This window comes from Lepidothrix coronata, unplaced genomic scaffold (genome assembly GCF_001604755.1).
Source record: "Lepidothrix coronata isolate B3197 unplaced genomic scaffold, Lepidothrix_coronata-1.0 Scaffold251, whole genome shotgun sequence".
In the NCBI taxonomy this organism is placed as follows: domain Eukaryota; kingdom Metazoa; phylum Chordata; class Aves; order Passeriformes; family Pipridae; genus Lepidothrix; species Lepidothrix coronata.
In genome coordinates, this window is record NW_016690431.1 from 987,065 (window position 1) to 1,008,486 (window position 21,422).

At 36.0% G+C, this 21,422-nt stretch overlaps 1 protein-coding gene across 7 annotated transcripts in view; it reads right to left on the minus strand.

Annotated features, from left to right (window-relative positions):
- Window positions 1-21,400, minus strand: part of LOC108507326 (protein piccolo) — a 181,850-nt gene extending 160,450 nt beyond the window's left edge. For all 7 annotated transcript variants that reach the window (XM_017835204.1, XM_017835203.1, XM_017835206.1 and 4 more), the window contains exon 1: window positions 20,930-21,400. In XM_017835204.1, coding sequence (XP_017690693.1) covers window positions 20,930-21,073 — 144 coding nt within the window. In that variant the 5' untranslated portion in view covers window positions 21,074-21,400. The remainder of the gene's footprint in view (window positions 1-20,929) is intronic.
- Window positions 21,401-21,422: the final 22 nt, after the last annotated feature.

Below are 21,422 nucleotides of genomic sequence, written 5' to 3' on the forward strand. Positions count from 1 at the left end.
TGTGGAAAGTTATCGAAAGTTATCAAAAGTTCTGTGATGTGAGTGGACAACTCGATCCCTGTGCTAGGTTAAGATACAGACATTGTTAGCACACGATGAGCTCTGTCTCCAGCACAGCCCATTTTTATATTTAACTAAATAATGACAAAGAACTGTATCTTAGTAATATATTCTGATACAGAGGCAATGTGATTCTTTATTGGTAATTGAAAACAGCTCTGTTAAAGGATATCGAACCAAAATATTAAATGTTAGCTTTGGGTTTTGTTAATCATGAAGCTATTTGTGGCAATAGAGAAAAACATGACTCAACTTTATCTTCAAATAAAAAAATCTTGGAATAAATCTTTCTGCATGTAATGAAATAGCCTTAGCATGGGCTCATCCACTCATAGAAATCAATAATACATTGTTTCTTATCATGTATCACACAAATCATTATGTGTCATTCCCCTCAGCCAGAATAATATATTTGATTTGAAACTCAGATTTCATCTATGGAAAATTTTACTGAATTATAAAGAATATTTTCCCAGTCAATGAGAACATACTTTAAATTCTCTTGCAGTCTACCCAAGAATCCTGGCCAGATAATACTGGTGAGAAAAATTCAGAACAGTTTATACTTATCAGTATGATATGCATATGCTGAATTAACACCATCTGTTTTCAACTGATATCAGGCTACTTTGCAAACTTTCAGCTACAATTAAAAAAAAAAAACCCACAAAAAACCCCCCCGAAACAATCAACACCAAAACACCCTCTATCTCTGAAAGAAAGGAAATATTAATCTTGTTTTACAGGAAAAAACACACAAATAAAAAAGGTGTGAGAAAATCTTGGCTTTTTCTGCCTCTCTTTCACTCCAGAATTTCTCCAAAGAATGGTAGCTGACGAGACACCACATGCTGCACCACAGCCCTTGTTTATTCACAGGAGTGAGGATTCATCTGCCCAAGCACAGGCATAATGTGCAGTCAATCTGAACTAGTCCTCCAGAGTACTGAACTGAAAGAAAATGCAGTTTTTCTTCAGCTCACACAATAACACCTGTGCCTCTCACAGCCTGTGGAAACAGCTGCATGTAACAGAGATGTCACCAGTAAATGTCTCAAGACAGAGGGGGTTAGTCCCACTCCTTGCAACTAGAGCAGATTCAATTCCTACTTTTGGCTCCTCCTGCAAGATCTGTTTTGCAGCAGAGTTTAATCCTTTTCTGTGTGCAGGAGTCTCGGCACCTCTGCAGTTCTTCAGAAATGACACCTCTCCTCAGCAATTAAAGGCTCTGGGATTGGCTCAGTTTGATTGTTCAGGCAGTATTTATTTTATTCTGCAATCATGATGTTTTACTTCCCTAGTCTAAGATTAAAGATGGCACAGTGAGCAGAACCCTGATTAATCACTTTCTCTAAAATGTGGTTCACGCTGGGGAACAATGGCCATATAACTGCTGCTGTAAGGCACAGATTAGACTAACTCACCAAGTGCCTACCTGCTTAATTCAGGCCTTTCTATATCCATCACAGCTAAGCCTTCTATTTGTCTTTTCTGCTCAGCCCTGGCTTCATCCATACTGCTGAGCACCTGTAGAATGGCCTGCAGCAAATTTTTTCCCACTCTTTCGAAAAGTGCCTTAGAATTACCAATTCAACACATTCTGCTGTAGGAAAAGACTTCTTTCTCTGCTCTTTGTCATCTATAGCTCCATAAGGCTTTTCAAGAGATGTAACAACCAATAGTCCTCCATAGTGGCTACACAGTAGACAAAATCCCAGTATTACACACTATTAGAATAGCAAAGAAACAAAAGGAAGTTTGTGAAACTCTCCTTGGTTGCTGATACCTGCCTTCTAGGCTTCATTCCATTCCAACAACCCACTAGCTTTCCGGTCTTGGAGTAAACTCTACATAATCCCCTCTACGTCAGCTGGACAATTTGATTTCTCCATCAGTCAGGCTGTGAGTTCATCTCTCTCTCTTCTCTGCAGTTTCTCAGTGTCTCCTTAAAACTTTCTTCTGCCTGAAATTTTTGTTTCCCCTCTCCCTCCATACCTCATTTTCCAAAGCATAAGAATTCCCCCTAAAATACACTCAGTTGATCCCAGGGCATGCGTAATCCTCACCCCTTTTAAAGAAATGTAACTGAACCTGACAACAAACACACAGAGTAGATCATCTGCCACAGATGGCTAAGCTTATGAAGTGTGAAAACTACTCACAGTATGTCCAGATTTTCCATTACACTTTTTCTACAGCGAGAACCTGTACTAGCCAGACCACACAAAATTCCATATTCCTATTCTTATTCTAAGAATGGCATTTCCAGTTTGATACAAACCCATTTCCAAGTGACACAAACTAAACAAAACCAAATTAACCTCTCCTCCCACTCCACCCCAAACCTTCAAAAAGCCAATGTTTCAAAGAAAGCATTAACACTTGAATAAATATGTACAGAAATTTGCTATACTGATACAAAACAGAACATCATCTCAAGACAAAAGTCTTTTAAAATATATGAAACCATTTTTTTTCAAAGTTTATTTTTTTATTTTGCTTTGCGTTTTTTGTTTGTTTGTTTACTTGTACGTGTATTCTACTCTCTGTTGATACTACACCAGACTTAATCCATGGAGTTGGGAAAGAGCTGTGAGTATTTAAAACCAGACTGGATATCAACTCCAGCTCTTCACCAAAGAAATCCAGACATGATGCTCAACTCAGTCTTGATTAGCTCAATGGGATAAAACTGGGATGAAGTTCTGATTTTTAGAGCATTCTCTGCCTTCTCTTTTTAAACATAAATGGAGATAATATTTATATCTGATTGTTCTAGCAATTATTAAATACAATTTATATTAATAACACTGAAATCTACATTGATTTTCAGAGGAGGAAGTGTTCCACTCCTGAATAAATTACATCAGATGACAGCCTTGCATGCAATGCGATATTTAATCCAACTGTATAGGGCTGAGGAAGAAGAAAGCAGTAACCTTTAATGAATTTTCTTCCTACTATTTTAATAGCAATTACACTATTTTAGAATCATGACCTTCCTCTTCCATTTCTGCTTATTGTGGCAAGCAGGACAGGAAGATAGAAATTTGGCAAAGCTAACTTTTAAACACTAATGAAGCTATAAATAAAGAGAAGGCAGCAAAAAATCAGAAGTTAATGTGAAAGATGAGCCATTTGCAGTTTCTAAACATACATATATAAGAAAAAAAAAGGAGAAACAGAACTTAAAGCAACAGCAGTGTTTCAAGACATGACATAAAAATGAAAATTCTTATGGTTGACCTGGAATCTAGGACATACTTTCTTCCTCCTCATTTTCAGATTTCCTATTATTCTTGTTCCAAATCACTCTTTGTCCACTGCTGCCACAGGTCAAAATAAATCTAAGTAAAAAGTAGCCCTACTTGATTATATACATATGGACTACACTAATCACCCTAAATGTGCACTGTAAGTAAGACAGTGAGTCTTACTACAGAAACATGGGAAATAACCAGTAAAAGTTGTTCACAAGGTGATTACACACTTGGGTTGGTTCTCTCCTCTGTTGTTTTTATGTGTTTTTGTCACTGTTTTAAAATTTCTAGTGACAGTTATGATTCTGAAGTTGATCTTACAGAGGAAATCCAGACTTTACAAAGAAAAAGAAATAATTAAACCCAGAAATGTACGTAATCATCTAAATGCACACTCTAGACCAGTGGAAGAAGAAGGGCTGAAAAATTAGTCCAGACAATCCAGAACGAATGGCTACTGAATATATTAGTGACATCTTATCTTCAAAAAATACCAGACTTTACAGTCATGTCATTCAATATTTTTTGGATCCAGATATATGAATAAAAAGTCAAATGATTGTTTTGAAGTCTCAAATAGCCTGATGTTCATTGTGAGCTACAGCACTCTAAGGCACAGTGGTAATGATACATCATCTTACAGACAAGAAACAACAGCATTTATGGGCTGAAAGCAGAACTGTTGGGTGTAAGTGTGATTTGTCAAAGATGTGCTCCCAAAGACAGAAAAAGGAAGAAGTGACTAATGGTTTTTAGCTGGTGAGGATATCAGAAGGAAACACTGCTGGAGACATAGACCTCCAAAACAATAAATGTTTAAGAAAACAGAATCAGTGAGGGCTTTCGAGTATCAAGATAAACAAGAAAAGAACAGTTATTTGATAATATTTAGTTGAAAAACAAGAAAAAATGTCTAAGAATGAAAAGGGTTCTTCTAAATGTTCATTGCACAATGTCAACTTTAGAGAGGTTTATAAGATTCAGGTAGGGATGCACTCCATTATCCCCAAGGTAAGAACCATTACAGAAAAAGGTCCTGACTTTTCATAAACAGTTAAGTCAAAGGATGGAAAGGCAAGAAGCACAGACTTTAATCAGTTATTTTTGAAAGTCACCTCAGTAAGAGGCTATAAGTGTATGTTTAATAGCACCGTAGAGATGAGGAACTCCTACTGGAAACACTATATACCTGGATGTTAGATAGTGTTTGATGTGGGGAAAATAGTTTTATTCATTAGTTCACCTATATAAAGTCAATGGGTGCAGTTTTTGTTTCAGTTTTTCTCATTTCCAGTTAAATCTGATTTTGTGAAAATCCAAAGATTATTATCATTTAAGAGCAACTATATCTAAATGAGAAACTTAATAAACTTATTTCTATTTCATATTTTGTAAATTGTGAGTAATTTTATATTAAGTTGGTATTATTTAAATAAATATTTTATATTATTTAATCAAAGCAGCATCTCCTAGCTGAAATATTTCGATCCCACAACAAAGTTACTTTTTAAAAGGGTCTCAGGTTTATTAGCTATGTATTTATTTGCCTCTGAGCTCAGGCTGACAAAAGGTTATTGTTTAACATCAATCAATGCACTGATTTTAGATACCTGAACAGACTAGGATGGTGATCATCAAGTCATCCCCTATGATGAACATTGCTTTTATTTAATTCCTAAATCATTAAGTAAAGGCATATAGTGCCTTCAGAAAGCTTCATAAAGGAGTTTGGCAAAATAAACACTTGAAGAAAAGTACCAAGATCAGTGTTTACAGAGCCATAGTGCTGTCTACTCTCTTATATGGATCTGAATCATGAGTCATCTACCGCCACCACCTGCGACTCCTAGAACACTTCCATCAACGCTGCCTCCGATCAATCCTAAACATCCACTGGTCAGATTATGTGACCAATACATCTGTTCTAGAACAAGCAGCAGTCACAAGCATAGAGGCCATGTTACTGAGAACACAGCTGCGATGGGCAGGGCACGTTTCAAGGATGAAGGACCACAACCTCCCTAAGATCTTGCTTTATGGTGAACTTGCCACTGGCTGCCGCAGGAGAGGAGCCCCGAAGAGGAGATACAAGGACTCCCTGAAGCAACATCTCATCCTCGGCCATATTGATCAACACAATTGGTCTACTCTGGCCTCCAATTGGAAGGTCTGGAGACACACCATCTATAACGCTGCTGATGCTTTTGAGAAAGCACACAGGATCACTCTTGAGGAGAAAAAACAACGCAGAAAGAATCACGTCTTGCAGAATTTACCACCTAAGGAGTCTTTCTGCTGTGCCTTTTGCAACCAGACGTGTTTATCTTGTATTGTCCTTTTTAGCCACCAACACGCTTGTAACAAACGTGGGTAGAGCCCTTCCCAAATCTTCGTTTGCAAAGCCTAGCCATGCTGAAATCATCAAGTCAGGAACCTAAATGCTTTTACTTCATTTTCAGATGACAGTGTTTATGTTCGTAGATTTTTGATAAGTCTAAAAAACAAGAAGCTTTTCATAAGTATTACAGAACCTGCAATACTTACAGCACCAGTTGTTTGTATTTCATCTGGAAATATGAAGACCTTTAATTCTCAGATTCCTCTTCTGAAGGCTCAGGAAACATTCTAGTACTGTCCTGTACATAGAGCAGTCAGGAGCCAGGCTGGCTGAATAGTGAAGATTATCTCAAGTGACAAATTACTGATGGCCTTTACCTCAGTACTATCTATAAAATCTGCGTATTAGTGTGCAATTCCTTACCATGTTTTTTGAACATCAATTTACACATAAACACTAAGTACTGAATTAATGATGAAACTTTTTGAATCTGCTCTGCTCTCTTTCAGGAAACTATTAAATGACTTTGTATCAGTTGATGATCTCATTTTTTACTGCAAATATATGACTTGGTTCCTGTCATGGAGAAGAGGATGAATAAGATGGAGTTTGATCTGAAATTGTGTTTCAAATCCTATCCTCATAAAACTATTTTCCAATCGTTAAACTGCATGTGGAAAAAAAACCAAAATACCTGAAAACCTTCAATTTGTTCTTCAGTCTATTCATTCTTTCTGTATGACCAGCTCAGGAGAAACTATAAAGCATTGATTTAAATTTGTTCATTCTCACTTTGCCACTATATTTCCAAACTATATTTAAACTTTGAATATTCTGAACTGCAGGAGAAATATTTCTAAACATATGTCTTTAAAAACACTTTAAATTTTAATAGTAAATTATTAGCAATCCTATACTTACTGCAGAAAACTCGCAACTGATGACAAAGACTTTTAGAAATGAGGATCAGAAATATGCTGGAATTTTAAAGTATTTATCTGTTACTCCCCACTACATATTTACCAGCAGTTTAGGAGAATGAAGTTAAAACATAGTTTATTTCAAATTTCTACTCTTTGTAAGCAGGACACCGTTCTTGTTTCATTTTATTTCTTCATTTCTTACTAATTCCAGTGTCTGTGCAATATAACAAATCAGCATGGTTAAGATAAACATCAAAATAAATGACTAGATACTGGTAAAAACAGAATCACAAATTTGATGCAAAATGAGACTCCTACAGTCTCAGCTATTCTATTAATATCTGCAGTTCAATACACACATTCAGAGCTATTCTATATATTGAATCCCTTCTGGGCTTTGAAGCAAATGGAGCTGATTATCACCGTCTGTCACTTCCCCCCATTCCACCATTTACTTTATTGACTGTATTGTCAATAGTTCCAGAAGAACTCAGACAGTAGAAAATCCTTCTCCATTAACAAAAATGTTCTTTTTTTTTTTTCTTTCTTTCTTTCTTTTTAAAATATTTTCAGAGGATAAGAAGTAGAGGAAAAGAAAACCCATGCTTCTCTGTTTTTGGTTTTGGTGGGATACTGTTTTGGTTGGGTTTTTTTTGTTTTTCTTTTAAATGGGATAGGAAAAAAAGTGTTTCAAGATAATCATTGCTTTTTTTTTCAGCTTAAGAGTGGCCTGGACCTTATTTTTACTTTTTCTCCATAGTCAGCTGTCAAACTATCACCTTTTTTCTCTACCATACAAAAGTCCTTTCTTTCTTCCTGTGAAAACTTCAAGCATCTTCAATATAAAATTCAGATTTAAAGGTTATTTTCTACTATTTCCAGTGATACTAATTAATTCAATCATTTAAATGAACAGTCAGTTTTCCTCCCTGTTCTTCACATTCTGTCTATTTAGGGACTCCATTTTCAATAATAATCAGAACTAAGAAATTTTGTTTTAAAGAAAGTGCAAAAAAGCTTTCCTATATTGGAAATAGTGAAATTACCAGTACAAAGAAAAAAAATTCATTCTAATTTTCTCAAGACGTGATCCATGGTTGACTGAATTAACAGAATATATCATTAACTTCAGAGAATTTTATATTTATTATCTGATTAATGCTTCTACAGCAACACAAGCACAAGCCTCTATGCCTTCAAAAGTCAATGGGAATACTCAGATCTGAACACAATTCATCATAAGAGATCACAAAGGGTTCAGCAGTGATGCTGCAAAAATATTTTTTAAAATCTTCCCAAATATTACAACACTAAGATTCTAAAAGTCATATTCTAAGAAATGACCTCCTAAGACTTTAGTGTTTAAAAAAAAAAATCTAGAAAAAATGGAGGAAGTTCTAGTGGGAAAACAAAAGCAAAACAAAAAAGCCCCCAACAAACAAAAAGCAAACAAAAATCCAAACAAACTGGGAAAAAAAACCCAAGCAAACAAATAAAAATACCCCAGTAATTTCCCAAATTACTCTAACGTAATTATGGGGTTTGAGAGCTTAATGGGGGGCATAGACCAGTGTTTCCTGAACTGTACTGTGCATTTCTTTATCAAGCTGCATATGAAATGCTTGAGGGAACATAATTTGCTCCTGAAGTTAAGCAGCACAGCAATTTGAGTGTGTCTGCACTAGAGCTAATGAGAACAACAATGCTAACTAGAAGAGCAGGACTCAGATGGGAGAGTTTCCCATACTCTTCCCATCCTGTTTTATATACACACAAAGCATTAAAATCTTGGCTAGAGAGCCCAGTGTAGGCCCAGTAGGATGGCGAGGTCTTGAGGGAGAGAGTGGCTGTTCAAGGAAGAGAGGCTAAGGGAATTGAGCTTGGAAAAAACACCTAATTGCCGTCTTCGACTCTAAATGAAGTACTACTGAAAAAGAGAGAGTCAAACTGTTCTAAGGGATGCACCGTGAAGGACAAAAGGCACAAGTTGCACAAGGGAAATGAAGCACTCTTCACACCATGAAAGCAGTGAATTCCCAGAATGGGATACTTTCTCTTGAAAGTAAAATCTCCATCCTTGGAGATTTTCAAAATTCAACTTTATAAGCCCTCTAGATATTTGATCTAACTTAGAAATTAGCCCAGCTTTGAGGTCGAGGTGGAACTGCATGACATCCATAGCACCTTCTAATTTTTTGGTGATCCATGAAGACCGAGGAGTTTAGATAGTTAATGTTTTCAAGACACAATACAGGCATCAACATCTTGATGGATATACTGCCAAAATACTGTGTAAGGTATGAAAGAGTAAGGACTGCAGCATCTATTTTAATTAAATAAAAGCTCTGATGTAGGCAAGAATGTTCCGTAACTGCAGAGTCACTGCGATAGAAAGTACTATCTTTCAGTTGTTTTTGTAAAAAGTCTCCAGAAAAGCCATTCACTTTTATATACATATATATGTGTGTGTGTGTGTGTGTGGTAAAAATTCTACTTCTGTAACATTGTCAAAACTTGTTTTCTTTGGTGAGTTTTTAGGTCAAATGATGAAGAAACAGGAAGAGATAAAAATGGGTTTGTGTGCCTGGCTTATGGTTTCTCAGACAAGCAGGGCTCAAAAAGGCAGCAAGAACATAGGGAATCAGAGCAGCCTACACTACCGCTGTCACAAGAATCACTTTTACTGCCTAAAGAAATATCTGGAGACATTACTATAAAATCCTCTTTACTACAGTATGCCTGATCAAATGAACAAAGGACAAATTCAGATTCCATTCCATTCTTCCTAGAAGGCCATGACATTTTTGCTGTTGGTTACAACTCAGGAATTATAAAAGGACAATCAATATGATGTAAATGATTAACCCAGACAGTAAAATTTCTTAAAAATGACAGTCATGGCTTCTAACTTCAACTCAGACAAGAAGCATATTTTTTTTCACTGTTGCCCTCTTACATCATGTATGTACAGCAAAAACACAGCTATGAAAGAGGTTACAGAAAATGTGTTCCACAAACAAATGAAATAAATATTACTTCCTAGATACCTTAGGCTTCTGTCATAGTGTTTTATTGATGCTCTACAGCTATTAAAAATAACCACTCAGTCTCAAATTAATCTTCCCTATATTAGGCCTAAATTTTAGGTGGGTAACTCATTCTGATTCACTCCATCCGTCACCCTTCCTGACTATCTTTTCATGTCTGGCAGCTGCTGATGGTCTAAATCAAGGAGTTATCCAGATTTAGGGAACTCAAACCTGTTAAACTTCTCATAATAGACAGACACTAAAGAAATCCTCAGCATTTAATCCTCCTTCAGGCCTTTCGCCATACCAGTTATTAAATTTCAAACCCTGCCTTCACTCTTAGTTAGTGGGTGGCCCATTTAGCCTTCTTGGCCATTATGCACCAGGGAAAAGGCTTGCCAGGAGGTGTAAGAGCACCAGCACACGATGTTTGAGCTGGATTTGGCATCAGCAAACAGCTTGTAAAGTGAGTAAGGTGAGATAATCAAAGCTGTATTTTGACAGGAACCACTTAGATTGGATGAGAGAGTGTCAGAGAAAGACCAGCTGGGAAACAGAAGAAGGGTTTAGCAAAGAGATTAGAGGGAAGACATGGACAGATGGAGAATGTGAACGGAAATTGAACTGAGACCTGAATTCATGCTGTACAAAATGCAAGAAGTTCTGAAGGAGAGCCAAAAGGCAGACTTCCTCTGGAATGTCACACCGAGGGAGAAATTTCAGGCTCCGCATCAAAGTTTCACAGAGGTGTCTGAGCTGTATCTTTCGACAGTGTTTCAGACTTACCCCTGTATTTGGAGTTTCTAACCAGTTGACTCAGGCATCGCAGCACAAAGCAAACCAGCTACTATTAATTCCTGCCTCGTAACTTCACTCTAAGTGCAGAGACTGTAGGTACTTATCGTGCCATTATGGGTTCCACTCCCTGAGCTGAACATTGCAGCAGGTAAATCACTTTGAGTTTCTGAAAAACTTTACCAGTGTCCAGCTCCTTCTTTGTAACACAACTGGAAATTATTTGGAGAAATTGAACTGAGAAGCTAAGCACAAAGGAAAAACTCATTCTCTCCAGAGATTGGAGAACTATTGACAGATTGGCTTCTGAAAGTCTGAATTGGCATCAACAGAGCCAAACTTGTTCTATAAATAAGAGGTTTGTTTGCACTATGGTGCCAATCTGTCAGCAGTCATTCATCTTAAAAGCATACTGGGAGAAATGAGAAAATAGTGAAAATACTTTTTTTATAATGACAGTTCAGTGAATTATATGAAAATTAATATTTTTAAAATTATTTTTAATTGAGTTTTAGCACGTAGAAAACAACTTAAAAATCTAACTTTAACTGAATCATAACTTTTGCTGTGCAGAATTAATAAAAGGAAATTAGTACTAAGTAAATAATTCACTGTTTTAAGAGAAAAAGCAGGAAATAAGAACACAGAAGATTCAGAAGAAAGGCTTTTTGAGAGACCATAGGATTCACCTGTCCAAAAGCACTCTCAGTCATCTAGAACCTTTTTGTAGTCATTTGAAAAATTAGTGGGATGAAACATATTCTAAAGTAAAACCACAAAATAAGATTAACTGCTGTTCCCTTGGAATAATTCTGCCTGAAGATTATAACAGGAACCTACAGTGAACAGGTCAGGTGGGATTTTTCATCACCAATATCTAATGTCAAACCTGTTATTTCCAATACTTCATAGCTTAACAAGGTAGCCTATGTCCTTTTGTCAGCCAAGAAGGACAAAAGACTCCTAGGCTTCTGAAGAAAAATGGAAAGAAGAATATAAAATGGGGAATAAATGCCACTTTAGCTAAGGGATAGAAGGAACAAGATGGGGCATTTAGTCTAATTATGGACCTATTATTATCTCAGCTTCCTATCTTTTAAATGAAGGCCCCTATATGATCTGAGTGGTTGGTTTACTAAAGCAGTCTGTAACAAATGCTGTATCAATACAAATTAACAGCAATGACGCTCATGATACTGTGTAAGAAGAGCCATGGACACTAAAGAAAATTGTATTTAATTTTAGAATTCAATTTTTAAACATAATGTTATTACTCATAGTGCTCAAGATATTCTTGGCTTGGAAGGGAAATCAGTCTTGTAGGCTATCTATCCCTTTATGTTATTCTCAGTATTCAGATATAACACAGTTTCACTAAAATGCTAAGGCATCTGTGCTATTGCAGCTATAAAGTTCATATCTACTAAGTATCCCAGGCCAAAAATTGAGATAATCCATTTTGTGCCTCCACTGGACATGAAGAGTGGTTAATATTTGTGCTATTTAAAATAATGTTTAACACAGTGAGAGACTGTTATCTTGCCCAGCTTTGGTCTTCTTTCTAGATCAACACAGCCAGATCCTTCAGCCTTCTAGTCAATGCCTTGTTGTCTAAACCTTTTATCCTTTGTCTTTTGCTCAACTTTGAAATGTCTCAGCATCTCTAACTCTTAAGTGATGCTGAGATAAACTGTATGTAGTATTATGGATGAAGCCTCATCAGCCACATATCCTACATGTGTACAAGTTGTCAGTATTTCCTAAGAACACCACCACCTATCATGCAAGCACTTCATATTTTTAAGTCTGACCTTTTGTTACTACACTGGAGCATTTTCACTATTGCTATTGCCTAATCAGCAATATTTCTGTGTTTGGTTTTTTGTTGTTGTTGTGTTGTTTTGTTTTTGTTTTCTTTTTTTTTAATTTATTTTTGTTGTTGTTGTTTTTGGGGTTTTTTGGTTTTTTTTTCTCTTTTTTACCTGTAATGTCTGTATCATTGCTGAAATTTTGGAACATTGCTTTGAATTGCAATTCTGCTTTCCAAAGTAACTGTGTTTCCCGTATTGATCTGAAAATGCTATGAGAGTGCTTCCTCCATACTTTAAATTGCAATTGAATTATTAAAGAGCCAAACCTATGACAAGCTCTTTTTTGACCCACTTAAAACTGCTTTCCTTTTGTTTGAAAATGATCAATTTGACCTAAGATATCTAATTCCAGCTGGCAGCTTCCCTTTAAAAATTGCCATTGAAAAAACTTAGCTTATCAATAAATAATGTTGTGTTGGACTGAGAAAGTAAAGCACAGTAGATGGGACTATTTTACTCAGTATTTTATAGTTAAATTTGATCTTGCAGCATTAATATGAAAAACCATCTGTCTATCTTAAAAAATTATTTTTAATATGAAATCACTGACTCAGAAAAGCAAGGCCTGAATAGAAGGATTTTATGGATCAGAAACAAAGTAAAGTTAGTTCTAACAGGGAAGCTTTATTAATCAAAAAACCAAACCCCAAACTGTTAGATGTTATTAGTCCACATTGTAATTTGAAACACTGATAGCACAAGAGAATCTGGTCTAGCCAGTATTTCTACAGATAAGAAGTAAAACTTCAGAGCTCTGGTATACAATTTATAAAGCTAATAATGCTGTAATGACTATAACAAACACACACATATCTAGCCCAAAGATTACTGGGCCACCCTCATGTCATCTTTTTATTATTTTTACTTTTTGGGATGATTATATGAGGTATATCTAGCTCCACAAATATTTTTCATATTTTTCTTTATGGGAAAATGTAGAGTTTTGAAATTTTAAGTATCTTATATGCTAAAGATAAATTAGGCATAAGTATGACCCCGGAGAAAGGTCATTCTGATACCCCCAGGTATCAGAATTAATGGAGATTGAGGCCTATAAATTCTAAGGAATTGATTATACAGAATAATTATCTCAATACTGGCATACACTGAACTTTTTCTAAAAACAAAAAACACAAAACCAAACCCCCAGAGAATCTTAAATGCATTGATGTGGGTTAAAGGAGCATCCTAGAGGTCTCATATGGAGAGGAAACATAACCATTCACACAGTGGAGAAAGAAGAGGCATACAGAAGACCTTTTTAGTGTTCTGAGTATTTTGTTGTATTTAATTATATCTGATAATAACTTTTAGATCTACTGTGGTTCTAGGGTGGGGATTTTTTAGCAAACTTCATTTAGGTCATATGAGCTATCGTGAGTTTTTGCCAGTCTTGGATGATTATCAAGAAACATTTAATCATATTTGGCTGATCAAGTCAACAATTTATAAACTTTAAAATATTTTAATAAAATTATGGGGAAAAGTGTTGAAATTAAGCATTGCATTTTTGTTATTAGATGGACTACTTTGACAGGAACAAATTGGTGTTCTCTGTACATTGCTACAGCTTGCAGGGAAGTTTTCCTGTGTGCAAACTAACTTCCTCCTAGAGAAAACTCAATAGGAAGCTCTGTTCTAAGTGTATCTCAAATAGGCTCAAATCCCAGTAGGAAAAAACAGTCCAAACCAATGACTGGCTCCTTTTGGACAACAACACAGTATACTTGTAGATATTTGTCATCAGCTAATTTGATCTATTGTTCTGCTTTTACCATACCAAAAAACTCGCTAACAAGGCACAGAGAGTGTTTTCTTTCTAATGAAGATTTTATAGACATTGGTCTTCCGCTCCTTTTGGAGAATGAACGTTCATTTCCTCAGCACAATTTTCAAAGCTTCAGTCACAGATGCTCATAAAAGTGGAGACAGAATAAAATGCAGGAAGCCAAAATTATCAGCGGAACACATGAAAGAAATTATCTTTTTATTTCAGTGAGACAATTCACTAGTAGAAATTTTACCCTCCTACTGCATATTCACACTAACTACAGTGATCTGTGGCTTGATAGGAGAGGAAGATCTGAAGCAAAATAGAGCTGAAGTAGGCCAAAGCTTGCTCATCAATATGTGCCCCTCATTCTTCAGTGTCTGTTTGGTTCTGTTGTATACATTTGTAAGCTGTATTTATTAAAACAGGAACAGGATATTTACCTCTTTCCATGCACAAATCTCCAAGTATTCCTAAAATAGATAACCACCATAACCAAGTCAACTGAAAACAAGTGTAAAGATATTATTGTACCTTCATTCTTCTTTTTGTTCATAGAAGATATAAGAATGAGGGATGGGATTTGTGGTCAGTGATGTTTTTTTTTAATGTGTATATGAGAGCTAGCTTAAGAGGAAGTTGTATAAGCTTACTGTAGGTAAGAAAAGGCCCAAGTGACATAAAATCTTGGCTCTTTGTCAACTCTACCATAAATCTCATGCTTTAATAAAAGGTAATTAAGGAAAAAGAGTGAACACTATAATAATTTTCTATTATGTGTGAATGTCCCTTGGTTGAATAGAGACAGTGTGAAATCAACTAATATAAAAGTATCAGGCAGGAAAGACTGACCCAGTTAAATGTGCTTTAGAAAATAATGTTTATATGACATGTTGACCAAATATGGGGTATTCTTTCTCTTTTGAAGACCTGACAGATGGAAAAAAAACGCCTCATTTGAGTCACAAAAATGGTATTCCAAAGGATTTCAGATACTGCACAGGAAGCAATAGCTTGAAATGTTAACAGGACTCTAAATTTTAAATAATTCAGACCATTAGTGGAAAAAATAATTTTAAATCTAGCTAAAACCACATGGTTAAAGGAAAAGATAGACAAGTTCTATTTTACTATTTACACAGGGATAAGATTGTTGATAATAGTCTCTAGATGTGAGTGAGATCATCTTTTCAACTCAGTTCCCACTGAATTTGTTTGAAGCACACACACAAAAAAAGAGTGTGACAATATTCAAGCACAAAAAGAACTCAGGGGGAACATCTACACCTTCCCTGGATTGCTGGCCTGAATTCAGTCTCCGAATAAGATCTCCTGTCCATAAGCAGTGAATAAGCCTAATTCAGACCTTACCCTATCACTGAGTGTATTAACACACTGTCAGGCAGATCTGCATATGCAGTTCACAAACTGCCTGCAAACCTTATAAATCATGGAAATCAGGTTGCTCCCAGACTGGTGTGTGCATGGCCAAAATGAAGAACCAGTTGTCACCAGTTCCTGGAAAATTTTCATTAAACCACAGCCCACAGATGTCTCTTAGAAGCAAAGTTAAAAAAATACTTTGCACTTTAAATTTAGATACTACCAAAGATGGTTCCTCACTCAACACGCATCTGTACTTAACCCAAATAGCAGCAGTTTCTGTAAGAGGTAATGGCTTCTTTATATTGAAATATACTTTTCACAGAAAACAAAATGTTTTACCTTCTTCTGGACTGAAAAATGGGACTAAAATGGAAAATTAAAGTCACTGAATTAGGCCTTTTGCAGTTACAATCATGTGACCACCTATGTCTCAGGCCACAAAACACGTCTGAATATTTATTATTACAGTAACTATAAGAGCTATAATAAAGTACCAACTCCTTTTAGCTGGAATTAAGCTCAGACAATGAGAAACCAAGGGAAAGAGCAATATCCTGTGCTACAATGATAGAAGAATTATGTTACCTGAAATTCTGGCATGACACTAAGAAATGAACCTACTCCTTGCTTCTGAGAAAGGTAAGCAAACAGAAATACCCAACTTCAAACCAGGTAACTATCCCTACTCTTTCTCTCTATCCATTACCTAAGCAGAACATTCCTCGCTGAACTACACATCTGGTGATCAGCTTAGTCCTGCATAAACAAGCAAAACATCATGTATATGATATATGGAAGGGTTTTATTCTACTGGGAGTAACAACCTTGTTCTCCCTCCTCAGTGTCCAGATGTACATCATATCTGACACTACAAAGGTCTGTTGTGGATGCCCCATCTCTGGAAGTGTTCAAGGCCATGTTAGATGGTGATTGGAACAACGTGGTGTAGAGGAAGGTCTACCTACCCATGGTAGGGGAGGTTGGAACCAGATGATCTTTAAGGTCCCTTCCAACGCAAATCATTCTATGACTCTATGATTCTGTAAAAACACTGAAGTCTTAACCTTCAGTTTTAAAGTTGAAAACTTCAGAATACCATAGAAGATAACATATTAATATGCTATTAAAGCCATCTAAAAAAAATTACACTCTTTAAAATCAGTATAAAATCAATTCTGCTCTTATTACAACAATAGATGAAGCCCTGCATTTCTTACCTAAATAAAAACATATTTTGGGGGGATTTAGCTTAAAATAATTATCTTTTTTTTACTACATTATATAGATTTGAATTATATTTGCCTTTCAAGTATGACAAATTACATCAGATAAAAATTTCAAGAAAAGTCTCTGTTAACTCTCTTAACAAACATACTGATTGAATTTATTCTAAGTGTTAAAATTTAAATGCACAGTTTCGACCCTAAAGCTGACAGGCTGTTGACAGCTGTGTCTTTGCATTAATTTCACAAATACAAACACTTCTGTTGAGTCTGTGCACTACTTAGTTGTAGACATTTTCCTTGTGTGACAGGTCATGTGCAACATCTTCTACAATTTGCTTCAGTTTAGTTGAGCAGGCATTTTGCATCCAAAGGCAAAAGGAAGACAACTTCCATCTTTGATTACACATATACAATATGTATAAGTGTCAAAGATGACTGTGACTGGCATGTGACTTGATTCTGTGATTCACTGGTGTCAAGTTATTTATTAAACTAGGCAGGTACTCACAATTTTTTTGTTACTGCTGAATGAATGAATTTCAATTCCCATTTCCAAACTCTACTGACACTTTCAGGTGCTCTTATGGAAAACACTTCTATGGCTATTCACTCCATGGAATCCTACCATGCTGGACTACTGGACAGTCCATCAAAATCAGTGCTGGGGAGCTCATTGACATGGGGAGCTCAAGAGAAACAAAGCTCACAAAACAGCAAAATTAAGTACCTTTGAAAATGTCAATTCCAAATGGGTAGCTTTCATAACTTTTTTTGGTGCTGACAAGCTACAGTTCCCAATTATTTCGATTCAACTACACTTGATTACTAATATATATCATAGAAATGTACAGCATATAAGAATTACAAAAGGAAACATAATGATAAGTAATATTGTTACTTTGGATTAGTATGAAGCCACCATCTATGCTCATTCAAGTGTTCACAGAGACAATGAGTATGATAGACAAGTAAATGAAAATGTAATGTAAACACATAACTTGTTATCTGAAAATTAAATGTGCCATCTCTGAAACCAATGTTATTTGGATTTTTTGATATTATTATTATCTGATTAGCTACCAGGTTACTTTTCAGCTTTTCACTTATACTAGATTAGATAAAACATTGCAATAATTCCCTTTAAAAGGTGCATTAAAGAAGAAAATTATATTTAAAGCAGTTCTAAGACATAGATAATTTAATCATCCTAGCCATAGTCTCCATAATCTCTTTCCCTGAAATGTTGCAAAAAACCATTTTCCATTGGAAGAAATGCATGAATGATGAAAGTGCACTGCCTGAAGGACAAGGTATCATTTCATTGTAAATCTTAGAGAGATCAATTTTATTCTTTCTCTTTTAGTCCTACCAATTGCATAAGGATCAACTTTTTGGCTCAACTGCCATTAAAAAAAACCAAAACCTGTGAATCGTGTACATGAACACAGGAACACCCTTTTCACCTGCAGTGTTTATGAATGCAGACAAAGACATAACCCTGAAACATGAACTATTAAAAAAGTGATGGGATATTCATCCATGCAAAAAATATTCATATACACACTCCATTTCCCTAAGGTAGTGAAAGATCAATCTTGCATTTCCATTTTATTCTTTTATGTTCAGCTCTAGTAAATTCTCTTTTCCAGAGTGAGCTGTTTTGTAAGTTTTTCTGTACTGAACTTCACTTTTTTCAATGACAGAATTAATCCCTTCTACCTTTCTCTTATTATAACTAGGAAATTTCTCTTCAGTCAGGAGAAACAAAAGTGTCCACAGAGAATTAACAAAGACTTTAGCTGTTGTGGGCACTGTACAAACAAAGAATGAAAAAAACAGTCCCAGTGCCAAAAATATTTTACAGTTGAGGTAGCATCTCACCTTCACACTTAGCAGGATAATCCAAAAGTGATCCTGTATTTAAACTTAAGAATAACAACATGTGGCTCTAAGTACAGAGATCTACAGTTGAAAAAATGTCAACAAGGTTTACACTTTGCCAACAGTGACACTGCTTTCAGAGAACTTTTGAGTGTGATAAAATGTACAAAACAAGAAATCACTGTCCATTCTTTCCTGTGATATGGTCCTAAACCCACGGTATAAACAAACGGACATTCTGGAGGGAATACTATAAGTCTTATTGGAACTACATAATTTGAACCTTATACTGCAGAACTCTTCTTCACAACATAACTGGTCTGAGTATTCGAGAACTTAAACTGATATAGAAACTGCAAAAGCAATTCATACCCCTATTTCCAGATGCTGATGGGGTCAATTAATTACATTCTGCGAGGCTCACTGTAAATATTTTCTTTTTTTGGTCACATGGCTTTTCCTCCTTTAGGTACCTGATCACAGTGTAAGATAATTGAACCTCAGATACATAATCAATAAAGCTCTATCAGAGAGTATAATAAGCTTAACGCTTAACAGAACATGCAGGCAGAAAATTATGGTCATGATAGGTTTACAGAGCAGCTTCCTCACCATGTGCTGCATGGCACAGTTAATGCAGTCCACTTCATATTCATGGAAGTTTTTCATTGTTCTTGCACTTGTCTACTTGCACCCCATTTTCCATTAAAATGTCCCCCTCATTTATTTAGACTGTAACTACTTTGAGACATGGGTTATTTGTTTCTTGATGGCTGCATATTAGTGAGAACAATATAGCTCCTTTCTGTTTAGGCCCAAGGCAAGACAGTAAAGAACATGTGGCTAAAAAAGAAACAATGGTGCACAAGCCCTTTGTTTCCATGTCTCATAAATGAATACTGTATGTGTTCAAACTCTACAGTAAACAATCAGCTTTAAACAATCAGCTTTAAACAATCAGCTACTTACAGAATGTATCATCCATCCTACAAAGCATACAATTCATATCAAGTATATATACATATATGTATCTATGAAATAAGTGAAGTGAATAGCTTGTTCTCGGAAATAGTTTCACTATGCTGAGTAGAACCAAACACTTTCTCAAAGTCTCTGAGCAATGTTCTTCAAGATGCTGTTCCAAATCCCCTACATGAAACTTTAATCCTTATGTGACTTTCCCCCTCTGTGCTTATCCTGCATTAGGGAATGATGTTTATATGGAGTGACAATGCCACGACTACAGTTTTCCCTTCAAAATTCCAACTCTTTTCCAAGCAGTAACAGTGTGGGAAGTACTTAATATCCGTACAAATACATGAAGCTGCAGAAACTGCTTACAGTGGGAACCTTGGAGGGTATAACCAGCTAATTCTGCATTTGAAAGCCACCACAAATTATCAAACACTCTTTATCCTGTCCAGTCTATATTAATAACTCCTGTATTCACAGATAACCGAACATAAAAGATAAATGTTGCTGAAGAACTTGAGTGACAACTCTTCCAGAGTTCTGACAAGTAAAATACTGACCCTGCAACTGACAGAAGAGAATGGTCTTAGACAAAAGGACAGCTAAGGACATATCCAATTACAAAGGTATTTTTTAGCCAAGACTTATTCCTCTTATTCATAAATAATGATCTGGTTCCCAAATATTAAGTCCCAAATATTAAGAGAAAGAAATACCGCAGAAATGAAAAATTTTGAACCAAATTATGTCAGTCTTCTTTGACCCCTACATGAAACAGCCCTCAAAACTTGTGTAACTGCTTGATAATCCTCCTTATCCAAAACAAACAAATTCATAATGGATTTGAGATATGAGACCTTTTGGTCTGGGAAAGATAAAAGATGTACACATTGGGACACAAGATTATCCAAAGAATCACAAATGGCCAAGAAACCTCATGAGGGTCAAAAAGGACAGCTAACTAAGGCAATTATAAATCTGGTGTTATCTGCCTTTCAGAAGGCACGTGTAGTAATTTCAAGGTAAATGCATTACAGACTGTGCCACAAGAGCTGGATGTCGTATAATTAGAAAGAAAATGCTTTAATTTTCTAAACAATTGGCAGTAACCCCATATTGCCATGTAACCCCTATATTGCCCAATGAATTGCCATGTAAAACACAAAGTGCCTTCCAAATTCTGAACATGAACTTGTGTTCAATATGTAATATGGATTTCCCTATTTCCAGGAAAAGCAATGAAGGAAATAGCCATTACTTTAGACAGCAGATGTTCCTCCAGACTTCTCAGCAGGATGTGCAAAAAGCCTACATACACAGGTATTGGAAATGAGTGTGTCAGCCCTCATGCTGTACTGATTGCTGTAGAATTGCATATTATAAAAAAAAAAAAAAAAGGCAAGCAAATACTTCTTACCATAAAACCCTCAGTGTACTGAAACTGAGCTCTGGAACTGTCTTCTGCTGTGGGACTCAGGGGCTTAGGATCAGACATAGAGCGTTGCATCATCTTTGCTGCCTTTGGGCTTGGAGGAACCTTGGCAATGTCAGCATGCAGCATCTTCTGAGGGCTGATGTCATCAGTGATGGGTTTTTCATAGGGTACAAATGCTGACTCTATAACTTTGCTTGGTGAAACAGGTGAAATGGGTGAATAGAGAACTTTGGGAGATTTGGGAGGGGAAGGGACTACCTGCAATGTGGAGTCTGGACGAAGGTGGGATGAGTATCCTATCTCTAATGGTGTTGGACGTTTTTTATCTTTCTGAGGAGATGAAGCTGACAGATATTGGGGACTTTGAGTATCTGAATCTGTCTCCTTTATATGTCTTTTCTGGAGCTGAAATGTGCTTTATGATTTCAACCTTAGCGTCCAATCGGGCCCTGATTGAAGGTGTTCTTATTGTTCC